The 24615-nt window shown below is 48.8% G+C and overlaps 9 protein-coding genes across 9 annotated transcripts; 7 read left to right on the top strand and 2 right to left on the bottom strand.

The window, feature by feature from the left end:
* Positions 1-601: 601 nt before the first annotated feature.
* On the top strand, positions 602-2416 carry BO85DRAFT_155596 (aminotransferase class I/II-fold pyridoxal phosphate-dependent enzyme). Its single transcript, XM_025654181.1, has 3 exons — positions 602-1693; positions 1747-1889; positions 1956-2416. Exons 1-3 carry the CDS (start codon positions 925-927, stop codon positions 2331-2333), a joined length of 1290 nt encoding a protein of 429 aa, XP_025511534.1. The 5' UTR covers positions 602-924; the 3' UTR covers positions 2334-2416.
* BO85DRAFT_155615 (uncharacterized protein) lies at positions 2416-2896 on the top strand. The gene has a single exon (XM_025654182.1). It carries the CDS (start codon positions 2499-2501, stop codon positions 2763-2765), a length of 267 nt encoding a protein of 88 aa, XP_025511533.1. The 5' UTR covers positions 2416-2498; the 3' UTR covers positions 2766-2896.
* A 503-nt stretch (positions 2897-3399) lies between these two features.
* BO85DRAFT_463004 (uncharacterized protein) lies at positions 3400-4922 on the top strand (the record flags this gene model as incomplete). Its single annotated transcript, XM_025661889.1, has 6 exons — positions 3400-3445; positions 3504-3575; positions 3625-3823; positions 3875-3933; positions 4379-4565; positions 4688-4922. 6 exons carry the CDS (start codon positions 3400-3402, stop codon positions 4920-4922), a joined length of 798 nt encoding a protein of 265 aa, XP_025511532.1.
* Positions 4923-4924: 2 nt separating this feature from the next.
* Positions 4925-6424, top strand: BO85DRAFT_381497 (uncharacterized protein; the record flags this gene model as incomplete). The annotated part of the gene is made up of 1 exon (XM_025656422.1): positions 4925-6424. The coding sequence occupies one exon, from the start codon at positions 4925-4927 to the stop codon at positions 6422-6424; it is 1500 nt and encodes a 499-aa protein (XP_025511531.1).
* A 2090-nt stretch (positions 6425-8514) lies between these two features.
* Positions 8515-9657, top strand: BO85DRAFT_523592 (uncharacterized protein). Its single transcript, XM_025665365.1, has 3 exons — positions 8515-8948; positions 9019-9147; positions 9201-9657. Exons 1-3 carry the CDS (start codon positions 8645-8647, stop codon positions 9272-9274), a joined length of 507 nt encoding a protein of 168 aa, XP_025511530.1. The 5' UTR covers positions 8515-8644; the 3' UTR covers positions 9275-9657.
* A 2119-nt stretch (positions 9658-11776) lies between these two features.
* BO85DRAFT_523591 (putative C2H2 transcription factor) lies at positions 11777-15720 on the bottom strand. Its single transcript, XM_025665364.1, has 6 exons — positions 15358-15720; positions 15028-15262; positions 13358-14897; positions 13041-13301; positions 12848-12992; positions 11777-12791 (listed from the first exon to the last, which is right to left on the bottom strand). The coding sequence occupies exons 1-6, from the start codon at positions 15386-15388 to the stop codon at positions 11872-11874; spliced, it is 3132 nt and encodes a 1043-aa protein (XP_025511529.1). The 5' UTR covers positions 15389-15720; the 3' UTR covers positions 11777-11871.
* Positions 15721-17238: 1518 nt separating this feature from the next.
* On the top strand, positions 17239-18753 carry irs4 (the record flags this gene model as incomplete). Its single annotated transcript, XM_025661888.1, has 1 exon — positions 17239-18753. The coding sequence occupies one exon, from the start codon at positions 17239-17241 to the stop codon at positions 18751-18753; it is 1515 nt and encodes a 504-aa protein (XP_025511528.1).
* A 460-nt stretch (positions 18754-19213) lies between these two features.
* BO85DRAFT_155480 (uncharacterized protein) lies at positions 19214-19757 on the bottom strand. Its single transcript, XM_025654180.1, has one exon. The coding sequence runs from the start codon at positions 19623-19625 to the stop codon at positions 19287-19289; it is 339 nt and encodes a 112-aa protein (XP_025511527.1). The 5' UTR covers positions 19626-19757; the 3' UTR covers positions 19214-19286.
* A 690-nt stretch (positions 19758-20447) lies between these two features.
* On the top strand, positions 20448-24206 carry BO85DRAFT_429404 (uncharacterized protein). The gene is made up of 10 exons (XM_025658249.1): positions 20448-20883; positions 21067-21112; positions 21359-21509; positions 21563-21767; positions 21824-22400; positions 22456-22494; positions 22548-22616; positions 22686-22945; positions 23000-23628; positions 23687-24206. The coding sequence occupies exons 1-10, from the start codon at positions 20738-20740 to the stop codon at positions 23728-23730; spliced, it is 2166 nt and encodes a 721-aa protein (XP_025511526.1). The 5' UTR covers positions 20448-20737; the 3' UTR covers positions 23731-24206.
* Positions 24207-24615: the final 409 nt, after the last annotated feature.

Here is a 24615-nt window from a genome sequence, read left to right as displayed (position 1 = left end):
TTCAATACGTACTCCGCTGAAGTCGCTCGGGGTTTTAGTTCCACGGCAGTCCAACATCAACCTCACGATTCCGCGGCCAACTGCCATGTTCGGAACGACAGCGACCTGATTGCCGTCCCATGCGTGGACGACGGGTGACTGAGATCATCACTGGTGGCGATAAGGTAATGTAGTCGACAAGAAGTCACTGCAACTCGCCGGATCCAGCAGGTGGACGAACTTTTGACTTTCAACTCGTCACGAAGGCCGTTCTTCTGGCAATCTACTGGCCCGCGCATGCTGATCAATGAAGGTTTACTCCACAAGAGAAACGAGAGATCCAGTACAGAGTGACAAGAAGACAAGGGCCGTCCAAAGGAGCATGGCAATCAATTGATCATTGCGTATAGTCTGATCTCAGACGTGAGTCAATGCATATGCATGATCTTCGTCAGATGAGTGGATCTGATGGCTAGATCGACATGTCATGTGTCTATATTGTTAAAAAGAGGAATCATTGATATCATAGCATTCCATTCAAAGTTTGACCAAGGACTGACAGACAAGTTTTTCATTTGCTGTCCATGCCACCTGTACCCCGTATTGCGAATGGACTACATTGGGAAGCGGAAACTAGGGTTTGGGTCCTATCCCGCAAGCGTCGGCCGGACGTTTGACACTCATGGCTTTGAGCATTTCCTATTCAAGATGCACACTGGGTGCTACCCACCATATGCCAGCCAGTGTCGTTTTGTGTGTCCAGATCGACGTGCTTTAAGGACAGCAAGAACACACATTACCATGGATAGGAACAAGTCCCAGTCTTCCATGATTTGACTTATAAAGTCTCGCCGACAAACTTCATCGAGAAATCAACCGCCCTTTCACGCTTGGCTTAACCTTCCTGCGAATCAGTGGAAGAAACTCTATCCCTGAACTCACGCGATGCAGCTCCCGCCCTCATTGACTGCGGCCCTGCAGTCGGGCATCGCCAAGCGACGACAGCAAGGCCAATACTTTGAAATGAGCCCTCCTGCCACCGAAATGGGCATGGTTGACTTCGGGTCCAACGACACACTAGGTCTCCGATCCAGTCCCTCCATGCACGAAATCTTCCACGGAGAATTGAGAAAGAGTACTGATTTCGTTATCGGAGCTGGCGCGAGCCGATGCCTCGGGGGTTCCACCAACGAGGTCACGAAATTGGAGAGACTGCTAGCCGACTTCCACCACGGCAAAGAGGCCGTGTTCTTCAACTCAGGATACGAAGCCAACGTTGGCATATACAGCACCTTGCCTCAACCAGGGGATGCCATTATCCACGACTTCATGGCCCACGCAAGCATTCGTGACGGAATCCGCTATGGCCGTGCGTCCATCGTGAAAGTGTTTGCACATAATGATCTCCAGTCGCTAGACGATGTGCTTGAAGAGGTTAAGCTCGGCTCGGCCGATATTAGCTGCGGGAGAAGAACGGTGTTCATTGCTCTGGAGTCGTTTTACAGTATGGAAGGCGATATCTCGCCCATCCCGGAGATTCTTTCGCATGTCAGAAGTTCTCTACCGGCTGGCAATGGCGTGCTCATAGTTGATGAGGCTCACTCGACGGGTATTGTTGGACCCAACGGCTCAGGATACATATGTCACTTGGGACTGGAGAAGGAACCCATTATTTCGATGCAGAGCTTTGGCAAAGGCCCTGGTGCTTTGGGTGGTATGTGCCCTTCAATCTCTGGCTCCGTCAATGGCTAGCTTAACGTGCACTAGGTGTAGTTATTTGCGATCCTTTGACCAAAGAATACATGGCCAACTTCGCACGAGGCCTGGTGTACTCGACTGGGCCTTCCTTCCCCACAATCGCCGCCATCAGAGCTTCGATCGCCACCCTCAGCAGCACAGACGGGGAGCAGGTAAGAACAGTAGTGATCAAACCCTCCAATGTATATCCAAGTCTAATCAGTGGTCACTATGAATAGCGCCGCCAGAGGCTCCGCGCAAACATCAGAATCTTCCACCAGTGCATCCTCATGCATCCAAGGCGGCAGGCTCTATCAAACTCTGGGGTTCTAAAATTCCCCTCCATTGAGCAGACGAAGAACGATGAGGTGTTCGTGGCCATCATCCCCATCATCACTGAGCAAGGACAGTGCCACAAATTACAGCAGAGACTGCAGGAATACAGGTTCCGCACCCATGCAGTCCGATATCCCGTCGTCCCGAAGGAGGAGGAGCGCGTCCGCTTGATGCTACATGCGGATAACAGGCCGGACGAGATCAGAGGCTTTGCGCGAGTGTTAATGGAATGGGGCTGGGAAATGATGCAGGTTGGGCCCAGGCCCCGGTCTCGACTGTAATCTGGCAGAACGCAAAGGCTGGTGTACAAATGCTGGTTCGGGATTGTAGGTCATGACGCTCGCTTATATACTGCACACATCACACAGCATCACTCTACATAGTCACTGCTGTTCAACACAAGCGATGAGACTCGGCGTCTTCAGGACGTGTCAAGTTCTCCTTTCATGGGGACCATGTCGATAATGTCCCCAATAGATCAATTCCGACGGATGCTTTTTCCTAGCCTAACGAGATGTTTCCAAAATGCAAGGCGAGCCGAGGCGAAGGGCAGATCGTTCACAAATCGTTTGAATCGTCATCAGCCGCAGTCGTGGCAAGGGAGCGGACAGGTCCGACTCGGAAGGAAACTCCCTCCTGTATTCGTGGATGAGCCTGCATTTGTCCCTTTCCCTTTACTTTCTGTGTTCTGTTTCTCGCTAATCGCTATCTAATTGGTTATTGTCTTCCAAGTCCTTAGTAAGGGATATCGCCGAGAACTATGCAGCATTATTGTTTGATAACTCCTTCTCTCCTGTATTAACGTTAGTAGAAATATGTTAGTTTCGCTCGAATTGATCCCTTCGATGACTAAGGATATATAGCAGCATGGTTTAGGCCGAGCAGCTGTCTTGTCCATATCTGGTATGGTTATCACTGCACGTAACTGCAGATAGCCTGAGGTTGCTTTTTGCTGGGCTCAGTAAAATCGGGCCCCTAGAACAAACGATAATGACATTCTAATAGATATCCGGTGGGCATAATCCCATGACCTTCGAGTTCCAGCCATCGGGTTTGGCCGATTTGCTGGAGGCCTTGCATAAGTCCACTGCTTTGTACAATGATAGAAACGGCCAGAATCAGATGAGTCATCTTGCTTCACTGTTCGTTGATCAACCGGAGACAGATTGAATAGAAGAAGTAAATGTTGACATTCCCAAGGGACACTTTCTGCGCTTTACCGCTTCTTTCCAGCCGCATATATGGTCTTGGCTTGATGCTGTTCTCAAAAAGTAGACGAGGCATTGGTCCTCGGCAGAGTGAGCGTGCATCGGGGAGACTCCGCAAGCGTCCTCCGTGCTTGACCCAATGAGGCCCAAGCAAATGCGATCCTCGGCGCCAAGCCTTACGGATCGTCTGGAGGATCCCGGATTATTAATTACCGGAAAAACAGAATGTTGGAACCTCTTTAGGGAAGAAATCGATATCTGCAGGCAGTCAGCCAGGCACAAGGCTGTGCCCGTCCTACTGTGTATGGTACTTTGGTGATACCCGGCGCAATCAATGTTTACCAGTATCTCACGGGACAGTCAGTCAGTATGTTTGCCTGGAAAGGGAGACGGACAAATGTTCCTTTGTCCCGACAGCATTTCCGAGGAGATGACACCCACCCCACGAAGATCAATATGGGTGGTTGGTGGTTGGGCAGACACACAAAAGTCCGACCACCCCCATCTCACACAATAATAATGATGCTAATCGGTGATGGTAATTGCAAACCACCAAAGTTACGGTGTGACGGGGAAGAAGTACGTAACACTCGGTAATATGGAACATTCTTTAGTGGGGAGGGAGACATTCTGCCGCTGCCTCTTTGGGACACTGGCGGTTCCAGAAGTTACCGTGAGCCGAGGTGATACACGCTTGTTACCACGCTAGAACAATTCAGGGTCACACGGTGGGCGTTGGGCAGACTGCTGCGGTGTACGAGGGATGTTCCGGGAGTCGGCACCCGCCCTTACCGCCTGAAACCAACCAACCCCCATTTGGCGCCTCACTGTTAGGTACTGGCGCTAAACTGTTTGGGGGGACTACAGACGACGAAGGCGCTAATGCTGTCCGATGCGGTCAGGCGCCTGCAACTTTTCTGTTATGCGATCAATATTACCTTTGCAGTCTAGTGGACTCCGCCGGGACCCGATGTTACGGACAAACCGTCATCCACCCACGTAACTAGTACTGGTTCAGCAGAGGTTAAGATTAATTGTTACCGTCACTTTCTCTTTTAGTGTGTTTCCCCGTTATCTGCCTTTTCTGGATTTCCTGGTTTGAGATCATTACTACACAGTTATTCCCTTTGCCGCTGACTGTCCTGGCTTGGCTTGGCTCTTCCTTATCCTCTCCCTCTCTCTCTCTCTCCCTGCTTCTTTGGTTCCTTTGAATCTTCTCCCTTGTCTACTTTCTCCCTTGTCTGCTCTCTTTTCAAACCTCCTCGTCTTCGTCGTCTCCCTATTCTTCTCTCTGGACTCGTTCCGGTGGACATCTGCTTCACTTTCCGTCCCCATCTCTCTCGCCGTCTGCAATAGTCGCGTGCCTGCATACGGACCCGGCCGTCTTCCGCTTTTGGCATATTCCGCTCGGCTGGGTCTCTGGCCAGTGCCAACACAGCAAGTGTGTTGTTGCTAATAGCCGATCTGCTCAAACTACTAGTACTAGCCTATATCTATCAGATATACTCCCACTGGGGAACCGCCCACTGGACGTTCCCCTCCCTCCTCTTCTGCTCTCGTGCTCTCTTCCCATCCATGTATCTCGTTCAGACTCTCGACCAGAGCGCCTCGACGGGCCTAGGACGCCTTTTTAAGCAGTTTTCCTCTGGATCTAAATTGTGAAGATGATGGTCCCAAGAGCTTATCTTTTCAGTTCCCTACCTCCGTCTCCGAAGACTTCTCTCCGTCAACATGGTGAGAGAACTCCAGTCACCAAATCCTCCCTGGATCTTCTCCCCGTCCAAGATTTTGCGAGTCTCGAATTTCCATCCGAATCTTCTCCGCAGACCATGCACACCAGTCCGGTTGTGATACCCCCGAAGCGGGCTCCTCGCGTGACTTCGGTACATTCGCAGACCGCAAAGAAAGGGCCAGCCACGCCGAAGAAGTCTAGAACGGTGTCTCACAAGTCGTCGTCGGCCACTTTGACTGACCGGTCCGTGCCAAGTTCGATTGCGTCGATCCTGGAAGCCACGGCAATCCCCGTGCCTCGCCGGGGCTGGACTGTTCGAGAGTCTCGCAACCGCAGAAAACTGCCTCGTGTGGATCATGTGCAGCAATTCAGCAAGCTGTTGATGGACGGTGTGGGCGATAATTCTATGGAGAGCACGGGCAACACGGTGCTGGATCTACTTCTGAGTCCCCCGGATGAGGTCGACAAGTCGACTGTTGGGAGTGATTGTGACAGTGAGGCGCCGTCTTTCTCCGCTTGCTCTATGTCCCTTGAGTCGACGCCGTCGTTGGAGCGCGACTACGACTCACCATCCAGTCTCCCGGCGCCGTCTACGCCGTCAAGCCAGCGGAGCCCGTTGGAACGAAAGTTTCACCGCCAATCACCTTGTGAGAACTGCATCTTCGACCACCCTTTGCTAGAAAACGAAGTTTCGGACACGGAAGAGGATTTTGTCGAGCAGGCCTCATTGCCCGATCTGACCCCGAAGAGCCCGACCCCATCTCGAACGTTCCCGCGGTTAGGATCCACATTCAAATCTAACCTAACGGCTTCTTTGCGAGCAATCAAATCTGCTGCGCAGAGTGTCTCGGCTTTTGCTACTCCTTCCGTTCAGCCGGACGACTTTCTGACCCGGTCGCTCTTCACGATCACGCCGGAGATGACGGACGACCGACGGCCTCCGCCCATGAACGAGCCGCCATCTCCCGCACTCCGACGGTACCTGAACCCAATAACGGTCTCACCAGCGGAGATGTATGCTTATCAGGAATACCCACACGAGTCCCTTGATAGCCCCAACTGCCCTGTTTCCGTGCAAATGCAAACGTACCATCGCTCGGGTAGGCGCGGCAGTCGCAGGAGCGGGTTCCACCTAGCACGCTCTGAGGGCCGCGACCGACAGCTGCTACCATTCGACCCGGAGATCCCGCCCATGTCACGCCAGCGCGAGCCGCGGGAGAACAGCGATTTCCTGCGCATGGTGGTTCTGGAGATGAACATGCGACGCAGCGGCAAGCTTCGGGACGATGTTCCGACGCGGGCCCGGATCTGGCTGCCTCCCCGCAAGGGCAGTCAGGGCCGTTATGTTCGGTATGACTATTACGAGGATGAGGATGAGGACGAGAACGCAGTTCCCTCTCGTTGGGTCGGGATCTCCGTGAGCAGTCTGTAAAACAGTGCCACTTCACCTCAACTTCTTTTTGCTTTACACACACTCAATGCGCACAGCGAGGCGCATGGATTCCGGACTTGGCTATTCTTTTTACTTTGCTTTTCTTGTACATATTTTTGCATAGATATTGGAGGCGTTCCCCTTTGGGTTAAAGGGGCATAGCGAGGCGTTTGGGAAGGGGGGAGAACCACCTATCATTTGGAATATTGCTAGAATACACCTGGCTGGCTTTAGGTAGAACAATTGCTACTATCATTTACTTTGGATATCATCAACAGACACCGCTTATGTGCGGGACAAGCCGACCACAGACACTGAAACCAAGTTGTTATCACCACCGACTCGAAAGCGATAAGTGATAACGGAGTCCGGAGTACACTACAGCGACTAAGACTATGTACTAATTCCGGATCGAACTAACTAAACTAACGCAGCTACTAAGTAGTCCTTCTCTAGCGACCTACCTAATTCATCTAGCTCAAGACTGTCTACCAGGCTACTCTACCCGTGCAAGACTGTCCCGATACGTGCTAGATTAATCTGTATTGGGCTTAATTAGTTAGCGATGATGCTTAAGTGCGCCTTCTCGGAACATTTCCGATGAATTTAGATCATCGTGATTTGGTTTGTATATTCTATCGCTAATAGAATAGCCCTTTATTTATGAAGATGTTTCGCCTTAGTATGTGTGGTAATTAGTAGTAAGACAGGAGATGATCATAATGAAAGCATGCGTATGACAGAAAGTTTATTTCATGTGGTTGTTGGGTATCACGCGAGCCAAGGCGCATTACTCCGTACTACTATTATAATATTCCTTGATAATATTGTGATTATTATTATCATTTTTGTCGTTGTTGTTTTGTTTGGTCTTGTTTGTGTTGTCCCCCTGATCCCCGAGCCCAACCGCTGCATGTTACTTATGTCGTGTGTTGTGTGTCATTAGGCAGGGGGTCTGCCAGGTAGTATTTTCGACGAGTCGAATATAATTCTCGGAGTTACGTAGATACTAGACATGGACAAATTATGCTTTGAATTTCACTTCCCCCAAGACAAGACAAGACAAGAAAATAATACGATCGCTGATCTTCACCCACAGACGGTACTATGTAGAATAATAACTAGTGGTTGAGGTATTGTTCCACCCCCCACGATCAATAGGAAAAATAAACTCACCACGCGGAGGTTAAATTATGACCTGATGACGCCATGACAGGTGGGATAGAGTTCACGCCTATTGTCATCACTTGTTCGCATTTATCCAGTCATGTTGGGGTATTTACTGTATGTATGTGTGTATGTATGATACTCCTGTTCGTATGTTATGTTATGTATCATGTTCAAATTCATCGATGCAGAGATTAAGGTAGAATAGGAGAGCTTGAAGAGGTAAAATACAAATCCGGTTTTCTTGTAGACTACTACCTAAGAAGGTATGATGGCTAGCTGGCCGGGCTGGCTGGCTGGTGATGGATGACACCGTGCAGGGTTCCCTTATCTCTGTCCAATGGGGAATCAAGATTACCCATGACTCTCTCGATGTGAATGTCTCAGCCATCAAGTGTTAGGTTTCATTCCTTAGGGATTGCCTGACTGGCTTGGTCGTATTCCTGAGTTTGTTTGTCTAGTTAGTGGTAAATTACTACTATCTAGTAGTAGTAGGGAGTAAGTAGCTTGTGGCCAAATACGGGGCTAGATTGCAGGGCTGAACTGGGTATTTCTGCTTTCTTTTGTGGATAATTGGTGAATGCTTTTAATACTGGTAGTTGTACAAAGTACGGAGTAGTATTATGTTCAATGATATGTTTGAGCAAGATAGTAGCAATTCATGTCTTTTCAAAGGAGATTTACTTCATCCATAGAATCGTACCAGCTGGGGTACTTCATAATCTCATAGTAGTTTGCAAAGTCAGTACGAGAGTAGAGAGGAGATCTTCTGGATATAGAAAGAAGTTCGGGTCATCTAACAGGAGAGAATAGTAAAAATGTGTAGTGAATTAGCAGCATAGGTTGCTACATTCCATGTACGCGGCTGATATATTCTTCCGCAGCTTGACGGACGGCAGTGACCCACATCGTCGTTTACAGCTTATCACTACTGGACTAGTCACTAGTAGTAGTATCATCGCTACATGTATACTTGCAACCATTGAGCTCATTAGCATCCTTGCACGCAAATAAATTCTTTCTGTCTTATCTGTCTAACAAGAAGCTAAATCAATGTTTTACCGTGCGGCTTACCGTTTCCCGACTACCTTGTACAGGGCCAGACGATCGCCTTCAGCTCGATATTTGCATCGAGTTACGGCAGACTTCCAGAACCACGACTCAAAAGGGAATCTAGTCACTGAAAAGGTCCCTGTCATCGCCGGTGATCCAGGAGAAACCTACCTTATGGTGTATCCAGAAGTCGGCAGCGCTTTCCGTGCTGCTGCAAAGAAAGAACATATCTCTGCGCCTGTTGCGGACGTTATACCAACATGCAAACTGATGTTCTTCCATGAATCGCAACATTTTGGGTTTGGTGAGCATATCTCAATCATTCCGGTCAACATATATTCTGTTTATGAAATCAGCTAATAACTCGATATCAGTATCGCCCAGTTATCCTCGCCTCTACGCACCAACGCACATCCCACGCCAAACGGAGTCAAGTATATCCCCTGCGACTTTGTTTCTGGATGGGAAAATGCATGAGTTTGTTCTAGATGGGACTGCAGATGGTATACAAACACATCACATGTTTATGATTGGATAAATTCTAACATTGACATAGCTCAGTTTGCTTATCATGCAAGCGCTAGTGCACAGAATCTCAAGCATGTCTTGGAAGAGTTGAAGGATGTGTGAGGAGACTTACTTCTTTTCTTTGCGAGCACATCTAATGACCAAGGATCTATCGGATATCGTTAAGCAGTACTAATGATGATAGGCATGTTTCGCATAAATCATGTCATATCTTAATGATGCTTGATACTAACCTTGATCTTGCTAAAGAAACTATTCTAGCTGGATTGCTAGAGTGCAGATATTGAATGTCATCCGAAATATTTCCCAAAACCTAATTTTTCTTCGATTATCGCTTAAGGCGGGTTAAGTATGAGATCTAGATTTTACTTCGGGTAGAGACTCTACTCCTTGTTGTATAAAAGGCCAGCCTCTTGGTCCAAGCATCAAGCGCACGACTGTGTCTTCAGTGGTGTCAAAAGCAGTCACTTCATCGCATGGTAGGCATAGTAGTACACTGTCTCATGGAGATGATCCCCAGCATCTAAGTAAGAACTATTGTGAAATAGCTATCATTTCTCATATAAATAACGAATTAATCAAGCAATATATAAACAATACAAGACCTTATATTAAGTATATAGCCAAAACACTTTAATCTCTCTTCTCTCCTACTATCCACTCCAGTACAGAGTTATGCACTATCCACCGAAACCTATCAAAAGAAACCAGTAGTAAGATAACAAACTACCTGTAAGATTATCGTCAGTCAAACGGTCACAAGACCATAACACGAACAGTCATTCCACATTATTAATCAAGATCGAGCTTATACGATCCACAAGAGCTAATCATGAAACGAATCCATGTCAATAGCAAGCCATATTATTTAGTAGTAATCTTACTGCTACTCGGTGGAATTATTACCCCTAATTGATTGATACTTACATCATAATATACTATTCTCAGATCTGACACTAAGATGTAGTCACTAATCATCTGAACCAGAATAGTATTCATACACAACTGAAAATTATTCCCAGAAACCCTTCAAAATCAAATCCATTGGTTACTTCCCGGTCTACCTCAACTCCAACTCATATCTACCCAGCAAACTTCCCCGCCAAACGGCCCGTCGCGGCCCAAAGAAACAGGCACAAAAACAAACTTTACAGCCGCCAACAAAGCTCCATCCAGACTGGCTGGAGATAAGACCGTCACACTCCTCCCCCATCCTCTCGTTCATCTAATATAGTTTTTTTCACTGTGGCTGTGGCGGTCAGACTATTGGTGGGACAGGGGTAGATCCCGTGGGGTGGAAAGGTTGTTTCTCCGGTGATCCATCGTGAGTCAGAGATAAGCACAACCCCATGTTCAGCCCGTGTATGGGGTACATATCCGTCTATCCTACTCACCTACCTACCCATCAACTTGATCTTCATGCATTATTCTTCTTTCAGTTGGGTTCATTCTATGCATCGATTGTAAAGCGTGGGGTGTACAGAGTAATGACTGACTGACTGATCGGTGCACATGCAGCCATCATCTGAGAGATCACAATACACCAAACCAAGCAGAGGAATCGAGGATAGGCACAAGGTTGCACCGATGGCTGCGTGTATACCCGAGCTGATAAATCCTTGGGGTTTGATTAGCCCCTGCATTTCGGTCGATCCTGTCCTTGTTGCCTTGTTGGTTTTGTTGCTTATCTGTCCGTAGTGGTGTGTTCTGCCGGAGTTGATAGATCGAACCTGTATGTAGTCTTTGTAAGTAATGGAATATATTACCGTCATGGTATGGATCATCTATCCTTGGTAAAGTACTGATAAAGTACCTGGGTGGTATTAGGTTGTGCACCGTGCAGGCTAAGATTCTTAGACAGCGTACTTTTGGCTAGTTCTGTGGAAAGCAAGCATCTAAGCTTTTTAGTAGCTTGCCACGATGTAATTATATCCAAGTAGTAGATGCTTTCTCATTCTGGATATTCTGATGATACTCACATGCTCTTCTATTGCAGTGACACCCTTCACATACTCTCTTAGTCTAGCTATGAGACGGAATAGTCTAGTATCCCATAGTATGCAAAGGGTATGGTGATAGAGGCCACATTACTCGTCAAGTATACTGATATCATGAATATTAGCTTGTCATGACGGTCAAAAGATATTATTGTGGATGAGAACGGCGCTGCTGCCTCGTTCGCTTCGGTTTGAAGCTCCCGTTGCATCTATCTGATAATCTTACTGTAGATTGGAGTGCAGCAAGGAAAGAAATGATCGGTATTTCTACATTTGTATGTCTTTTTGTTCGTCTTTAGTTACATTCAGGAAAGAAGATGAGGCAACGGATCGGACGAGAAGGTGGGAGGAGGCCCGCCTTCCTTCCCATTGCGGAAGGAACGCTGCAGCTGCTTACTTTCATTTTCATTCAAAGTTGGTTACATTGTGAGACTTGTTGGAAGCCTGTCTGTATTGTCATCTGTCTGTTCGTCAATTACTGGCACTTTGATGTTTGCGTGTTGTACTGAGGATGCATTGAATTGTTTGAGAGCCGTATATACTGTCGACGGAAGACCTTGGGAGCATGTGACATGACAATGATCGAATGCTACGAGAATGCTTGAATCTAAGTATGAAGACTGCTCTTTCATGATCTAACTATACAATCACTATTATACAACACGCCAGCGCTCATCACTTCAACGTGCTCAATAAGTCTGTCTACGACTTGGATGTGATCTCTGAAAGCTTGCCCAAGATTGCGGTGAATCGTTTCGAGATCCCCCACGACGAAAGGCCAGCAAGTATCAGACAACCAGCTTTGAGGGTCTCCACTGGTCCTTGCGGAGCACATACATCCCCAACACCGGTCAAGACAGCTTTCATGCCATGGCCTTCGCGCACGAAGAGTTGGGCTAGTTCGTCATCGCAGGGTCTGTCGAGATGAATAATTAGAGGTTTTTCTGGCATGCCGTGTCCTGCTTCACGGCAGCTCGTCATGTCAGATAGTGAGGAGTAGCATGCGCCATACGCCCATAGAACTAGGGTTGCCAGGAAGACTGCGACTGGCTCATGGAACGACCGGCTTGAGAAATCGCGGGCATGTCTTAGCAGTGCGCCTGCGTGTACAACTGCCAGACGGGCCTTGTACTGGTCATGTTTGACCCAGCGTAATATGTAGTGCCATTCAAGAGTCTGTTCGCGTTCATGCCAATGTGATTCTGTCATTGCCAGAGATGTTGCGAGTGTCCGCATTTCACGAAACGGAGCAAGGAGAATTATTCGAGCCAAATGGAGATGCAAGATTGGGGGATGTTCGAGGCCAGCGGACCTGTTTACTGTGCTGCCAGCAGCCCAATGGAGAATATCGAGGCAGTCACATGCACTGTTGCGCCATTTGGAATACGATGGTATACCAGGTAGCCATACAGAGCCAGATGGGAGTGCAGAATGCCGTGACTGCTTTTTCGAGGTTGGGTTCCAGAAGGATAAGGGGCGGCGGAAGTAGTCTCCCACCTCCCACATACGGTGATATAACGCGTGAATGAGAAGAAGCTGGCTGAACTCTCCGAGATCAGGTACTAGCTCCTTCTCGATGTACATTATAAGGACGGCATCATAAAGGGAGGATTCTTTCTGGTCTTCAAGCCAACGTATTAGCCGTAGATTCGAGCTAGAAGATAAAGACGAATGATACCTGATATTCCTCTCCGTACTTCTTCCCAGGCCTCTGGAGATTCTGCCTCCCAAAGAGCTTCATGGGAAGGCAGTGTTGCTTGGCTCTCGTCAAGAGACAGCAAAGGGCGCTTGTCAAAATGGTATGCTATGGTGCAGTCGAGAAGCTAATTCCGGTTAGTGTTAGACCTCCTAAACGAAAGCAAAGCACGTACCCATATCAGGTAGCCTGTACGTCTTCTGATCTCGTCCTCGACCCAGGACACCCAGCGCTGCTCGTTCGTCTTCCCGTTTAGGGACTGCATAGGTCTGTGACCAAGAAGTTTCTCGCGGTTCACAAAGCCTACCAAATTGCCAAAGGTATTCAACGCCAAAAGCCTAGCCCGTTCATCACAACTGTAGAGTATCCCAACGCAGTTGAGGATTGATGCTTGGAGAAGCCACACTGGTGCTCGATCGACAAGATACTTTTCTTCCTAGAGAACCATTATTAGCCAATGATGGATCACCCGGTATCAAAGGACTGTCTCACCTCCACATTCGTAGCGCGTCTAAGAAACTCATGAAACACCGGCGCGCACTCAATCTGTTCTTGGGAACCAGCAAAATGGCAACCAACGGCCGACAAAGCTAGCACCACTATCCAATGGCACTTGTTTATATCGAACGTAGGAGTGTGAAATATTGGGTAAACAGGCTGAAAATGCACAAAGTACAAATCAATAAAGCTTGACAGTGTCTCCGCACCAGGCAAGTGATCGGTTTCAAACTTTGGATACAGTATACTCTCCACGCAGCACAATTGATTGAATGCACTGCGTATCCTCTCATATGTCGATGGTTCAAGTACGTGGCGATAGCCATTCTTAATCTCGTTCGTGGCATGGCCCCTCGTCTCTGTAGTTTGAGGGAACAAGTATTGACGCCGGGTATTCGCTTGCTGCAGCTGTAACGACGCATCCGCGGAAGCGGCACATAATAAAGACCAAGAGTCCTGATTCAGTCTAGAGCTCGATGAGTTCGGAATAGCACCATCCACTGAGTGATTTCTAGCACGCCGGTTCAGATGTGATTGGCTTGGGCTTTCGGTGGTACCACCAAGAGACGTGTACCCGGATGGTGTCTGAGAGACATTTTCTGACACCAATGAGCTACTATCAGCACCATGAATGGCGGATGGATACCACGAAGCTTGATTAAGGGAGGTATCTAGAATTCCGGAGGTCTTTTGGTAGGTATTTGTCGAATGACGGCGGTTGCTAGACACATTACCAAGGTTCTGAGGCAACCAGTTGATTGTAGGAGCAGTGGTCTGATCCAGTAAAGGCTGTATTAGTTCCATTGGTACCTGCTGATTTCCCACTGTTGGCATCATCGCTATCCTATTAGAGCTTTTGGCGGACTGAAGTCCCTCAGTTCGGTGAGCGGGTTCTGTCATGTCTTCAGTCGATGTTGCGATTTGTGAGTATAACCCTTGTGTTCCCGCGTCACCATATTGCACAGAAGGGACCCGCATCTTCTTGACCTCTCTAGTAGAATCGCGCACGGATGAGAAAGTAGAATTGTCTTCGGCGCTGGAAGTTTGCCCATTCATCCTGGTCTCATCCGAACGCCTGTTTCCCGGTTTTATATTGTTGTGATCTGCGGACAATTTAGATGGGACTGCGTTGGATGCATTCGACATGGGCATCTGTAGCTGAAACTGTGTCATCTGGTAATGAAAGGGCGGCGGCATTGATTGTTCTCCATTGCGTGAAGGAGGCAAGTCGGTGCCATTTGTCCATGTGGTCTGCGCCAGATGAGAAGATTGATCGTACGATGCGTCGTTTCTTGTAAAAGAGGGCTGACTCTCCTTCCGCGTCTTCGCCTTCGATCGTCTCTCGGTCGGATACTGACATTCCAGGGATCGACTCTCGCAACGTGCGCATGGCGAGCCCCCACTGCATCGTACCCTTGCTATGGCGCATTTATAGCAAGCGCGGAAGGTTTTGACGGTGATCCGGTGCGTACGATCCTTTCCCCCTTCCATTCCAGCATTATGATGACTGAGTTCGTGACGATGGAGAGTATCCCTAACGACGGTGTCAGTTGACCCTGCATCCAATAGATTAAATCCGGTAGATCAGGGGTCGTGTAAGATTTGCCAAGATCCTAAACAGCATTGGGGTACCAGGTTATGAAGAACTAAGCAGGGGGCCATACGTTCTGGAGAAATGTCGGCCACACTGCGCACACTCGAACGGCTTCTCCTTTGTGTGACTGCGAAAGTGGCGCTTTAAGTGCTCTGGCCTTCGAAAGGTGCTTTGGCAGATGGAGCATTTAGTCTGACCAGCCCCTGTCGAGCTCTGCGGTGCGTCATGGTTGTGGTTGCTGCCGCTGCTGCTGCTTCTGCTATCGTCTTTCGTCGGCTCTTCGGCCTCAGGGCGGGTCACGGTTTCTATGTAATCATTAATCTACCTGCACGCCAGCGAGCCACTACAACTGCACACCCCCTCATTTATTCCGCAGATGAAAGCAGGTCTGATCTCTTACCTTGCCCGACATCGCTGTTCTCCGGAGACATGGCGTCTCATGGGCGGTTTTCCGTCGAGAAACAACCGAGGGAAGTCTGGCATGGCACCTGAGGTTACTGATGGAATCAAGAGCGAGTCGAACACTGAACAGCATCCCCGGGAAGTCTGTAGACAATCACCATTGTGTGGCTCTCAGGGACTCCCGTCGCTGTGGTCCAGGGGGTTTAGGAGGGGTGGGAAAGAGGTAACCGGGAAGCGAGAATCGGCGGAACGTGGTCAGACAACAGTCTGCGCTGGACAGTAGACTAGTAGTGGAGGGAGGAACCATTGGAACCAGGTCTGGCTGTTAGTGGAGTTTAGAAGGGGAGAGGGAGAAGCGGGGGAAGCTGGAGGTTGACTTGTGACTGGCGGAGGAGCCTCTTTTAGTGTCTTTAGCGCCGTTATTTCCTCGCGGGGCCCACGAACCCATCGCCCTCCGCGTGGGCGCCAATCGCCTTGATTGGAGGGGTCCCGAAGGTTTAGATTAATGTTGCATGTCTTGCCCAACAATTTGCGCCCGGATCCTGGGCATTTAGACCGAAGGTCGGTTAATTACGCCTTTGAGGATCGATGACCGAATGGAAAGCTGTTGGTGTGAATGTACCCTCAAACAGGGGATACCTACGGTATACCTGGGAACCCCATCGGACACTACATAGTATAGTAAAAACCAAATAAATATTATTGATCTTAGACAATAAAAATAATAGGGTTTGCTCCCCCGAGTTATGTACTCCGTAGTGTTGCCTCCTCATCCCTCAACGACGAGCATAACTGTATATGGAAAGAACACTCATTCTCCATGGTTGACGCCGAGACCCAATTAATCTCTCATTATATGCACTAGTTCGTATGGCCTCATACAACCTAAATAACCACGACTCGTAGATATAACTTGCATATGACACGCGTAAAAGTCGTGAAGGCAAATGTCAACACCACCACCGAAACTGTCGGACAGAGTTTATTGCGATGCATATAAGCGCCATCCAATCGATAGCGGTGCTTAGCAAACCCACATGGTGGTAGCCTTAACCATAATGTGTCATGGAGTGATATGTCAGATTCTTTTCTTTTCTGCTGTCAGATATAGTTTTGACAAATACTTGTTTCCTTTTTGTACTATATTGAAATCATACTATTAACTTAGTTTAGGGATGCGGGAGTGTCATCATCTCCCCGAGTTGTTATATATGATATACTAGTTGTACGGCCGAACAAAACCGATATCAGTGCTCCATCATTCAGCATTTTCAATAAACTCATGAAATCCACTTACACAGATTGATAGGTAATATTCTGATAGACTAGAGCACTGGTATATAATTAATGGGATTAGTTCTAAAAAGAAATTCCATATTATCTGGGTTGTCTGTTTACTCACCATTAACTGCAAGTAGTTATATGATGTTAGGGTGAGGAAGAGACGCTAAACTTCGGACGGCCGAGAACGCACGGACCCATTAGCTCAGCAGACTTGCAGTCAGGGTGTCCGTTGCCTTTCTGTATCTCAACCCGTCCAAGAGTTTCAACAACGTACTATTGAAGTGTGCCCATTGTCCTCAAAGACTCTTGTTGGTGCCTTTTGATTACATAAAGTGATCCCGCTGTGGTCGCTGTCCGCCCCCCGGATCAAACCTAAACTACCACTCTTACGACCGCCGCAGAACCTTGGGTCGGGGGATCCCCATGAATGGCAAGTCCGACATCAGCTCTGGATAGCCGGTTGCCTCGCCATGCATCATCGGCACATGTTAATAGTACCGTGACAGCCCTTCAAGGAGCCACAGCTGCGTTCAATGCAAATCCTGCCAGCAGAGCACGGTCACCTATTGCCCATTATAGGTCTGGCGCATCACCCATGGAGTCTGTAGGGGTCAGCCACAATAGTCCCGAAATGGTTCCGCCTCGCAACATTCAGACGCCAGAATTGCCCGAAAGTGGCTCAGTCAAGGACAAGATCGGGAAGTTTAGTGCCTATCAGCAGCAGCCCTCTAGTCTGAAAGATGCATTCGGGAAAACTCCAGTCAGCATAGGGGCGAATAGGCCACGCACTCCGCAGCAGATCGCTGCCCAGCTGGCCGCAGGACGATCGACGCCAGGTGAAATCATAGCCACACATACGGGCGTCAGCAGGACGCAAGGTTCGATGCCGAAGCCCTCAAAACGCAGTGATGACAACGAGGGTCCGCCGTTGCTAGCCCCGAAGCCGGTATGGGCTACAAGTGCAAACTCGGCCTCGTTGGACAAGCTCCTTCACAGCGAGGCCAATTTGCCAATTAGAGACAAGTCGCTCCAGCGAAGACCAGTAGCTCAGATATCTCCCATAGAGGCAGCAAAGCTGGCGGCGAAGAAACCTCGTCCTCCACCCGTGCCACGAAAACCAGCTGCGGTTGTCACTGGTCCTACCTCAGTTCCTATCAACGTACATTCCAAGGGCCCAGTGAATCCAGAGCAGACCTCCAAGAACCACTCCTCACGTCCCCTTGAGGATACTACTATCCCTTCCAAGGCTCCGCCAGCACTTCCTCCCCGAACGGGTGCTTCGTCCGTGCCCCGGAAAGACCTGACAAATCATCGACGGCTTTTAGAATCCAACCATGGGTCTCGGACGCGACCATCGACACCTGGCACTGCATCGCTGTATGCTACATCACTGAGCAATAGTACTACGAGTTTGCTCGACAGCTCCTCAGGGCGGGAGGAAGGGGCGTTCTCGGATGCGGTCGTGGCCTCGTCCAGAGCATCGATTCGGGCTTCACAGGAAAGGAAAGTCCCACCGCCCCCACCGCCAGAGCGCCGGGCGAGGTCTCGATCAATCAAGCGATTCCCGCATACTGCCAAGGGAGAACACACAGATTCCACTAGTCCATCCACACATTTACGACAGACCCTCCGCGAGCCGACCAAGATCGCCGAAGATGATGAGGGGTACCAAAGGCATAAGCATCTGCTTCGCAAGCATCCGCATAAGCATCACGAAGGTGATCGCAGAAGATGGCGGAGTGAGATTACGGAGAAGGAGCGAAGGCGGTACGAGGGTGTCTGGGCTGCGAACAAGGGATTGTTACTTCCACCCTCGCACTTGAGGGTCCCCGAAGCGTACCCGCCGGAGTGCTCCGAGATGGTGGTCAATCTGGTGGCCGCTGACATCTGGTCACGTAGTCGCCTGCCGCGGCATGTGCTAGCACAGGTTTGGGAGTTAGTGGACGGGCAACATATTGGTCTTCTGACCCGAGAGGAATTTGTGGTAGGGATGTGGTTGATCGACCAGCAGCTGAAAGGCCACAAACTTCCACCCAGGGTGCCCGCCAGCGTGTGGGGAAGCGTCAAGCGGATATCGGGCGTTCACATTCATGGTCTTCCTCCTGCCTGACGAAGATGATGAATCGCGGGCCTTGATAAAGGAGTGGGGACATGTAATAAGCCACGATGGAGAATCCACGCCGGTGCCTTGTGGCTAGACGATCGCATAGTTTAATAAGATTACGCTAGTTAGGAAGATTTCTTGACTGCCTTGTAGGAACGGGAAAGCTCCCCCCGATTGAACATTATTTGCAGCGTGCATGGGCCACGGAGAACCGGCTGTGAGCTCGGCCGCGTTACGCCCGAAGATATTCCTTGTTTGAGAGAGGGATAGTAGGTGCCGGTGGCTATTTTGCTCATTATTCATGGAGACTAGTATGGATGCTGAGGAGGGACAGATGCAGATAGGCTACCTACCTAACTAACTAGGTCCTGGTAGTAATCTCCCGTGAGGAATTCAGCAAAAGGAATTATTTACTTGCTTTCGTGCGTGTGAAGATTTGAAAGTGCAGGGTGTTATTATAGGCCAAGTACTTACAGTAGTCGCTCGGGGTTTCTGTGGAGCCCGTAGATCGATCCGAAGTTTGCTCTCCCCCGCCTTCTCTATTTGGTTTGGGGGAGGAGAGAGTGTGTACGAATAGACGAATGCAAGAATGCAACTGGGAGAGTAGAGTAGACTACACCGTAGATAGATAGTCTCGGTGAAAGATGCCGGTCTGTGACAGGGGTGCTTCGGGAGAAGGAGAGGGGAGGGGAAATCCCCATTTCCAGGATACCAGACAGCCGCCCCTCCCGTCGCCCCGATTCAAACCAACCTAAGAGAATGGGGACCTGATCCACCCGGACTGACGCGAGATCAATCCATTCCCTTGACAATAGTACCCAGAAGGTACAAGTGGTATGTGAGTGGTGCATCCGGTGCGGTGACCTTTTCCGGTTCATATCACGTGATGGGCTGAGACGGGCTGCTGATCGCCCGATGGGGAAGGAGACGGATGGCGAGTGTCGGGCACCGCCACTCGCTGATGGTCCCCGAACGGTAAGTTAGTACGTACGTAGGTAAGTAGTACTTACTGTACTAGTAGGGGGAAGAGGGCTAAGAGGGGCAAAATGAAGGAGAAAAGGAGGGATTGAGGAAATTTTTCACAAAAAGAAGGAAACGAAGGTAGGGTAACGAATCAAGCAATGCAGCAGCTGCAGCTCGTTAGTAGCTGCAGGCCCTCGAAAAAAAAATAAAGACGCTGTCGCAAGTTCTAGATAGTTAGTATAGTACGTATATTGTATGTAGTCTGATTACTTTTAGTCCGATCTGCCCCCAAACAGCCACACTTTCTTTTAGATCTGTGACCCATAATAATGATGATGAACAGAAGAAAATAAATATCACAAAATAGAAAAAGGAAAAGAAAGAAAAATAAAATAAAAAATTCAAATACATATTGCAGAAAAAGGGAAATGAAAATGGTAGACCATACCAGAGACACCCAAGAGTTCAACGACAGGGGATCGACGATCGTGATTCGAAGAAATGCAGCCGACCCGGCGTGCATATTTTCCACTAGAAGGACTAAACTAATCGGGGGCCCCAGTTTGAAGCGCCACCTTACGCTGGCCTGCAATTTGACTGGCCTTCCAGCAAGCAAATCCCGAACGGCCACACTTCGGGATTTGCCTCTTCGGGCCTGGGTTGATGATTAAGCCGTGCAGGGTTCCCTTCAGCTGGAGGTCATTGACGCTGTGTATACCAGTCCTCCCCATCCGTCGATTTGCATTAAAAAGGGCCTGACACATTGGCTCCCCTGAGTCAGGGAACTTCGATGGCTTTATTGTCTGTGCCATTGTTATTATCGTCGTCGTCGTCGTCGTCGTTGCGGTTCAGACGGGTTTTGGCTTGGGACGCTTCCCAGTACTAGTCTTGCAAGTCAAGTCGGTCAAGGAATGCTTTGCCTTCGGACGCCAACGGTAACAGTAGTACACTCCGATAGGCGTTTCATGACCATCTCCTCGGGCAGTCGCTCGTTTCGTCCTTTGTTGTTTGCCCAAAACCCGCCGTCATGGTGCTAGAGGATCCCGAACAGCCTGGTGGAAAGAATGGAATCCCGGCTGTGGCACTGGCAGTTACACAGTCCAAGACCGCTAGACCCACGGTGGTCCGCAAGAAGTTCGCCAAACCTCCCGTCAAAGTAGCTTGTTTGGCCTGGTAAGTACACTGACCCCCCCTCCCCCATCCCCTTCCCTTTCCTCCTTCCTTCTACCTTCCTCTCCGTGACTTGATGGACAAGGATACACATCTTGTTCTTTTTGTCTTCGTTTGTTGCGGCAAACCTATCTTATCATGCGGTTGGCTTTGGAGACGGGACTAATCGGTATCTAATTCTATCAGTCGTGCTTCAAGAACACGTTGTGATGGCCAAGACCCGTGTACCAATGTAGGTATACGTCCTCATTTTTTGGATTGTCAGAGCTTTTGAACATCTTACCCGGGTGTTCTTTCCTATCTTCGTGCTGTGGACCTCTTCTCTTCCCTCTTTCCCTCTTTCCCCTCTGCAGCTGCTTTTCTGTTCTGCCAGGGCTCATCGGGCTGTTGTGGCTCTCCACACCTTGGTTCTCAAGCTTTTGACTTCCCTCGATCACTCAGAGAACGTGTGTGCTAATCTGCCTGTTTGGGACTAAAGTGTTCCAGTAGGAATAAGAGTTGCTCTTATTTGCCCAGTAAGCGGGGTGGCCCAAGGAAGAAGAAGAACAAGCCATCTGCAGCTGCAGAACCTCAACACGATGGTGTCGAGGATCCTGCGATTTTCCCGGTGTCTTCGGGATTTGACGAATGTGCGGTCAGACCCCAGTTATAATACCTAGGTCATCCACTAACGCACCTTTAGCATCCGGGTTGTTTGGACAAATTGACGTCTTGTCAATTCCGGGGGCAGGGTTGAGAAGCCTAGACTTCCCCTCTGATGTCCACGCCATGTTTGCGGATCTTTTTGTGCCAGGCACAGAGAACACCCATGGCCTAGAGCCGACCCCTTCCCCATCAAATATACCGTCTCGGGCCTTGGTCAGGACGTACGGCAGTGAAGATGCTATGTGGGTGCTGACTCGTCTCATTGAATTCTTCACAGTATTCTGACTTGAGATCACAGTCTTAACGCATACTACGACTTTATCCATAATTATTTCCCCATACTTCCACCAAGGGTTGACCCCCCGACTCCTGACCGGCCCCTGGATTGTGCTGGTTCGTTCACGGATTCCCCGTCAGAACAACCAATCCTCATCTATAAACCGAGGTCGCCTTTGAGTCTGGCGATTTCGGCGATTCTGGCCCTGGTACCACATCCAAACGACCCAGAACCATCGGGGCCTGCGTCCGTCATCCGCCGTCGCACTTTTGCACACACATATGCCCAGCTGGCAAATACAGCTATCGAAACCGATTGCGAGCTTCACGCTTCGTCCACATACCCTTCAGATGCATTGACAAACGAACGGCCTCTCATTGATCGAGAGTCCTTTCATCCCAAGACTCCAGTGGAACTCGAAAGTCTGCTCGCGCTTCTCGTACTTTCAATCTACGAATACAACCAACGAGGCAACCTCCTCAAGATGCGTTACCGTGCTGGTCAAGCTCTGGCCATAGCGTTGGATATGTCTTTGCATTGCCTTGGGGAAGAGTTCGACGAGTTTGCGGAGGCTCGAAGGAGAGCTTGGTGGATGACTGTATGGATCCCTTCTCTGCTTCGCGCCATGGTCACTAATATCTGTGTGTGTGCAGTATTATTGCGTCTTGCAGGGCTCTATCGTCAGCACTACAGTAAGTATTTTCTCGCTCCTCTGGCAGTGCGAATGCTAATGTCCGTATCACAGCCTTTAGCTATCATCGCGAACGACCCCCAATTTGTCACTCCTTATCCACGGTTTTCGGCCGATCCTGATGTATGTGTCCCTATCGCTGAAAATAAAAGCTGAGTTATGCGGATAGTTGGCTTCTAACACGCTGTACAGGGCTGGTCAGGATTAATACAAGCTCAGCAAGTTCTTGTGTCAGCAACTCAATTCATCATCGATCTGAATAAATGTCTATCCACGAGAACCAACATGTCATACATATTTGAACGGATGCAGCAACTTGATGCATGGGCGAGCTCTGTTCTGGCACAATCAAATCTACTTCCAATTTTGCCCCAGTCTATGGCATGTGGCGGGGAGATGGAGCTGACAACAGCTCAGAGTATCCGTGCAATATCACGAATCAAGTTGTCAAGGTGGGTATTTCATGGGCCCCTGGACGACAGTATTGTTTACTAATGGTTTCTTAGCGCTCAAATCAAAGTGCATCGGTTCAGGGCATTCTCAGACTTACCAATTTTCGTCAAGAAACACTGCGATCTGACATCGGCTAATTCGAACAACACAATGCCGAACAATGCTTCCAAGAATTCCAAATCGCAAAGTGGTATTGCAAATATCGGATGTTCGTGTAGCCTGGAGCCATCTCAACAGGCACCCAGTGACTACTCATCGTCGTCGTCTTCTGTGGCGTCAGATACGCAGCAGTACCCTTTCATTCAAGGTTTTCCATACAGCATTCAGCATTCGGCGAAGACGTGTCTGAGAGCATCCCTTCTCATCTCACGCATGTTCTACAGCCTACCCCTGCCGCAACCGCTTCTTGATGATTGTCAAACTCAGCAGGGGTTACACATGCTACCGGATCAGTTACCGCGAACCATGCCGTCGTTTGCGTGCTGCCTAATGCAGGGCAGCTATGCTATGCTGATGATCTATTACAAAGCGCGCGGGGAGAAAAGGTCCCCAGAAAGTGGAACCGACAATACCCCCAACCCCTCGGACAGACTCATCGAAGAAATCCGCAAGGGGCTAGAGCGAATAATTGCTACTGTTACAAATTACGCTATTGCATTTGAGGCGTTAGATGGGATGAGGGGTAAGTCCAGTGCAACCTCAAATTTATTGACAATGACTGACCTAGTACGGATGTGCAGATGAGATTGAGTGTGCATATCAAACGGCGTTTTCTCAAGCGTAGGCCTGTTTTTGTTATAGGTGGACTCAAGAGTTCTATTTATCTCCCCAGGAGTCTTCCAGGATGGGACTAGTCGCATACTACTACTTTATAGTATCCGCAACACATGGCGCGGGAGCCAGTGATCTTTTCAATATACTCTCAGTTCCATCCAATTCTGATACATCACCACTATTAAGAATTTAACTCACGATGACACGATGACGCTGATACCGCTTTCTCTTGGTACCTTTCAGCTCCCTGAACCTTCTCCTACTGGGTAGATGCCCACTACTCCATAATGACCGATAACAATACATAAGTATAACACAGGCCACGATGTAAAAAGAAAAGTAAAACGCCAAAGAACCACGCAGGATCACTTAACTACTTAGCTCACATGCATGAATGTATTTATCTAATCCATCTGCGTAGCCATTTCTAATCTAGAAGCTAGCTAGCTATTTGGAATTCCCGCCAAGAAAGAAACTAAAGCTGATACGTACACAGAAAAAAAAAAAAAAAGAATGTGTGACGACATGAAAATTGATATGCAGATCATGAAACGAGCCAATAAATGCACGAAAGAAGAAAAAAGTTACATTTCCCTATGTAGTAATACTAATGTGAAAGATCAGATCAGGGAGGGGCCGGAGGGCTATACTAGGTTTCCTGACAGGGTTAAATTACTTGTTAGGGTATAAATCTCGCTGTAGGGAGACTGGAATGGCCTAGGTCTTAGTATTGAAGGGAATAGCCTTCGACTGTGTGAGTACTAGGTACTTAGTTCTTTCATGGAAAGTATGTCGAGGTGGGTTTGGATATGAGAACTGGGGATGGATTGGGTACTTAGTAGTACTAGTTGTGGTTTAGACGCCAAGACGAGGATGGATATATATACATTGAAAT

The sequence above is a fragment of the Aspergillus piperis genome (genome assembly GCF_003184755.1).
Source record: "Aspergillus piperis CBS 112811 unplaced genomic scaffold BO85scaffold_23, whole genome shotgun sequence".
Classification (NCBI taxonomy): Eukaryota; Fungi; Ascomycota; class Eurotiomycetes; order Eurotiales; family Aspergillaceae; genus Aspergillus; species Aspergillus piperis.
Note: the sequence above shows the minus strand (reverse complement) of the source record. Positions and strands in the feature narration are given on the sequence as shown.

Coding starts and splice junctions, on each gene's coding strand:
- BO85DRAFT_155596 (XM_025654181.1), top strand. CDS start 925: ATGCAGCTCCCGCCCTCATTGACTGCGGCCCTGCAGTCGGGCATCGCC. Junction 1,694..1,746: donor AGGCCCTGGTGCTTTGGGTG/GTATGTGCCCTT, acceptor AACGTGCACTAG/GTGTAGTTATTTGCGATCCT. Junction 1,890..1,955: donor GCAGCACAGACGGGGAGCAG/GTAAGAACAGTA, acceptor CACTATGAATAG/CGCCGCCAGAGGCTCCGCGC.
- BO85DRAFT_155615 (XM_025654182.1), top strand. CDS start 2,499: ATGGGGACCATGTCGATAATGTCCCCAATAGATCAATTCCGACGGATG.
- BO85DRAFT_523592 (XM_025665365.1), top strand. CDS start 8,645: ATGTTTTACCGTGCGGCTTACCGTTTCCCGACTACCTTGTACAGGGCC. Junction 8,949..9,018: donor ATCGCAACATTTTGGGTTTG/GTGAGCATATCT, acceptor ACTCGATATCAG/TATCGCCCAGTTATCCTCGC. Junction 9,148..9,200: donor TCTAGATGGGACTGCAGATG/GTATACAAACAC, acceptor ACATTGACATAG/CTCAGTTTGCTTATCATGCA.
- BO85DRAFT_523591 (XM_025665364.1), bottom strand. CDS start 15,388: ATGTCTCCGGAGAACAGCGATGTCGGGCAAG. Junction 14,898..15,027: donor GGCCGACATTTCTCCAGAAC/GTATGGCCCCCT, acceptor CACCGTCGTTAG/GGATACTCTCCATCGTCACG. Junction 13,302..13,357: donor GACGCGCTACGAATGTGGAG/GTGAGACAGTCC, acceptor ATGGTTCTCTAG/GAAGAAAAGTATCTTGTCGA.
- BO85DRAFT_155480 (XM_025654180.1), bottom strand. CDS start 19,625: ATGAACCGGAAAAGGTCACCGCACCGGATGCACCACTCACATACCACT.
- BO85DRAFT_429404 (XM_025658249.1), top strand. CDS start 20,738: ATGGTGCTAGAGGATCCCGAACAGCCTGGTGGAAAGAATGGAATCCCG. Junction 21,510..21,562: donor GTCTTCGGGATTTGACGAAT/GTGCGGTCAGAC, acceptor ACGCACCTTTAG/CATCCGGGTTGTTTGGACAA. Junction 23,629..23,686: donor GGCGTTAGATGGGATGAGGG/GTAAGTCCAGTG, acceptor ACGGATGTGCAG/ATGAGATTGAGTGTGCATAT.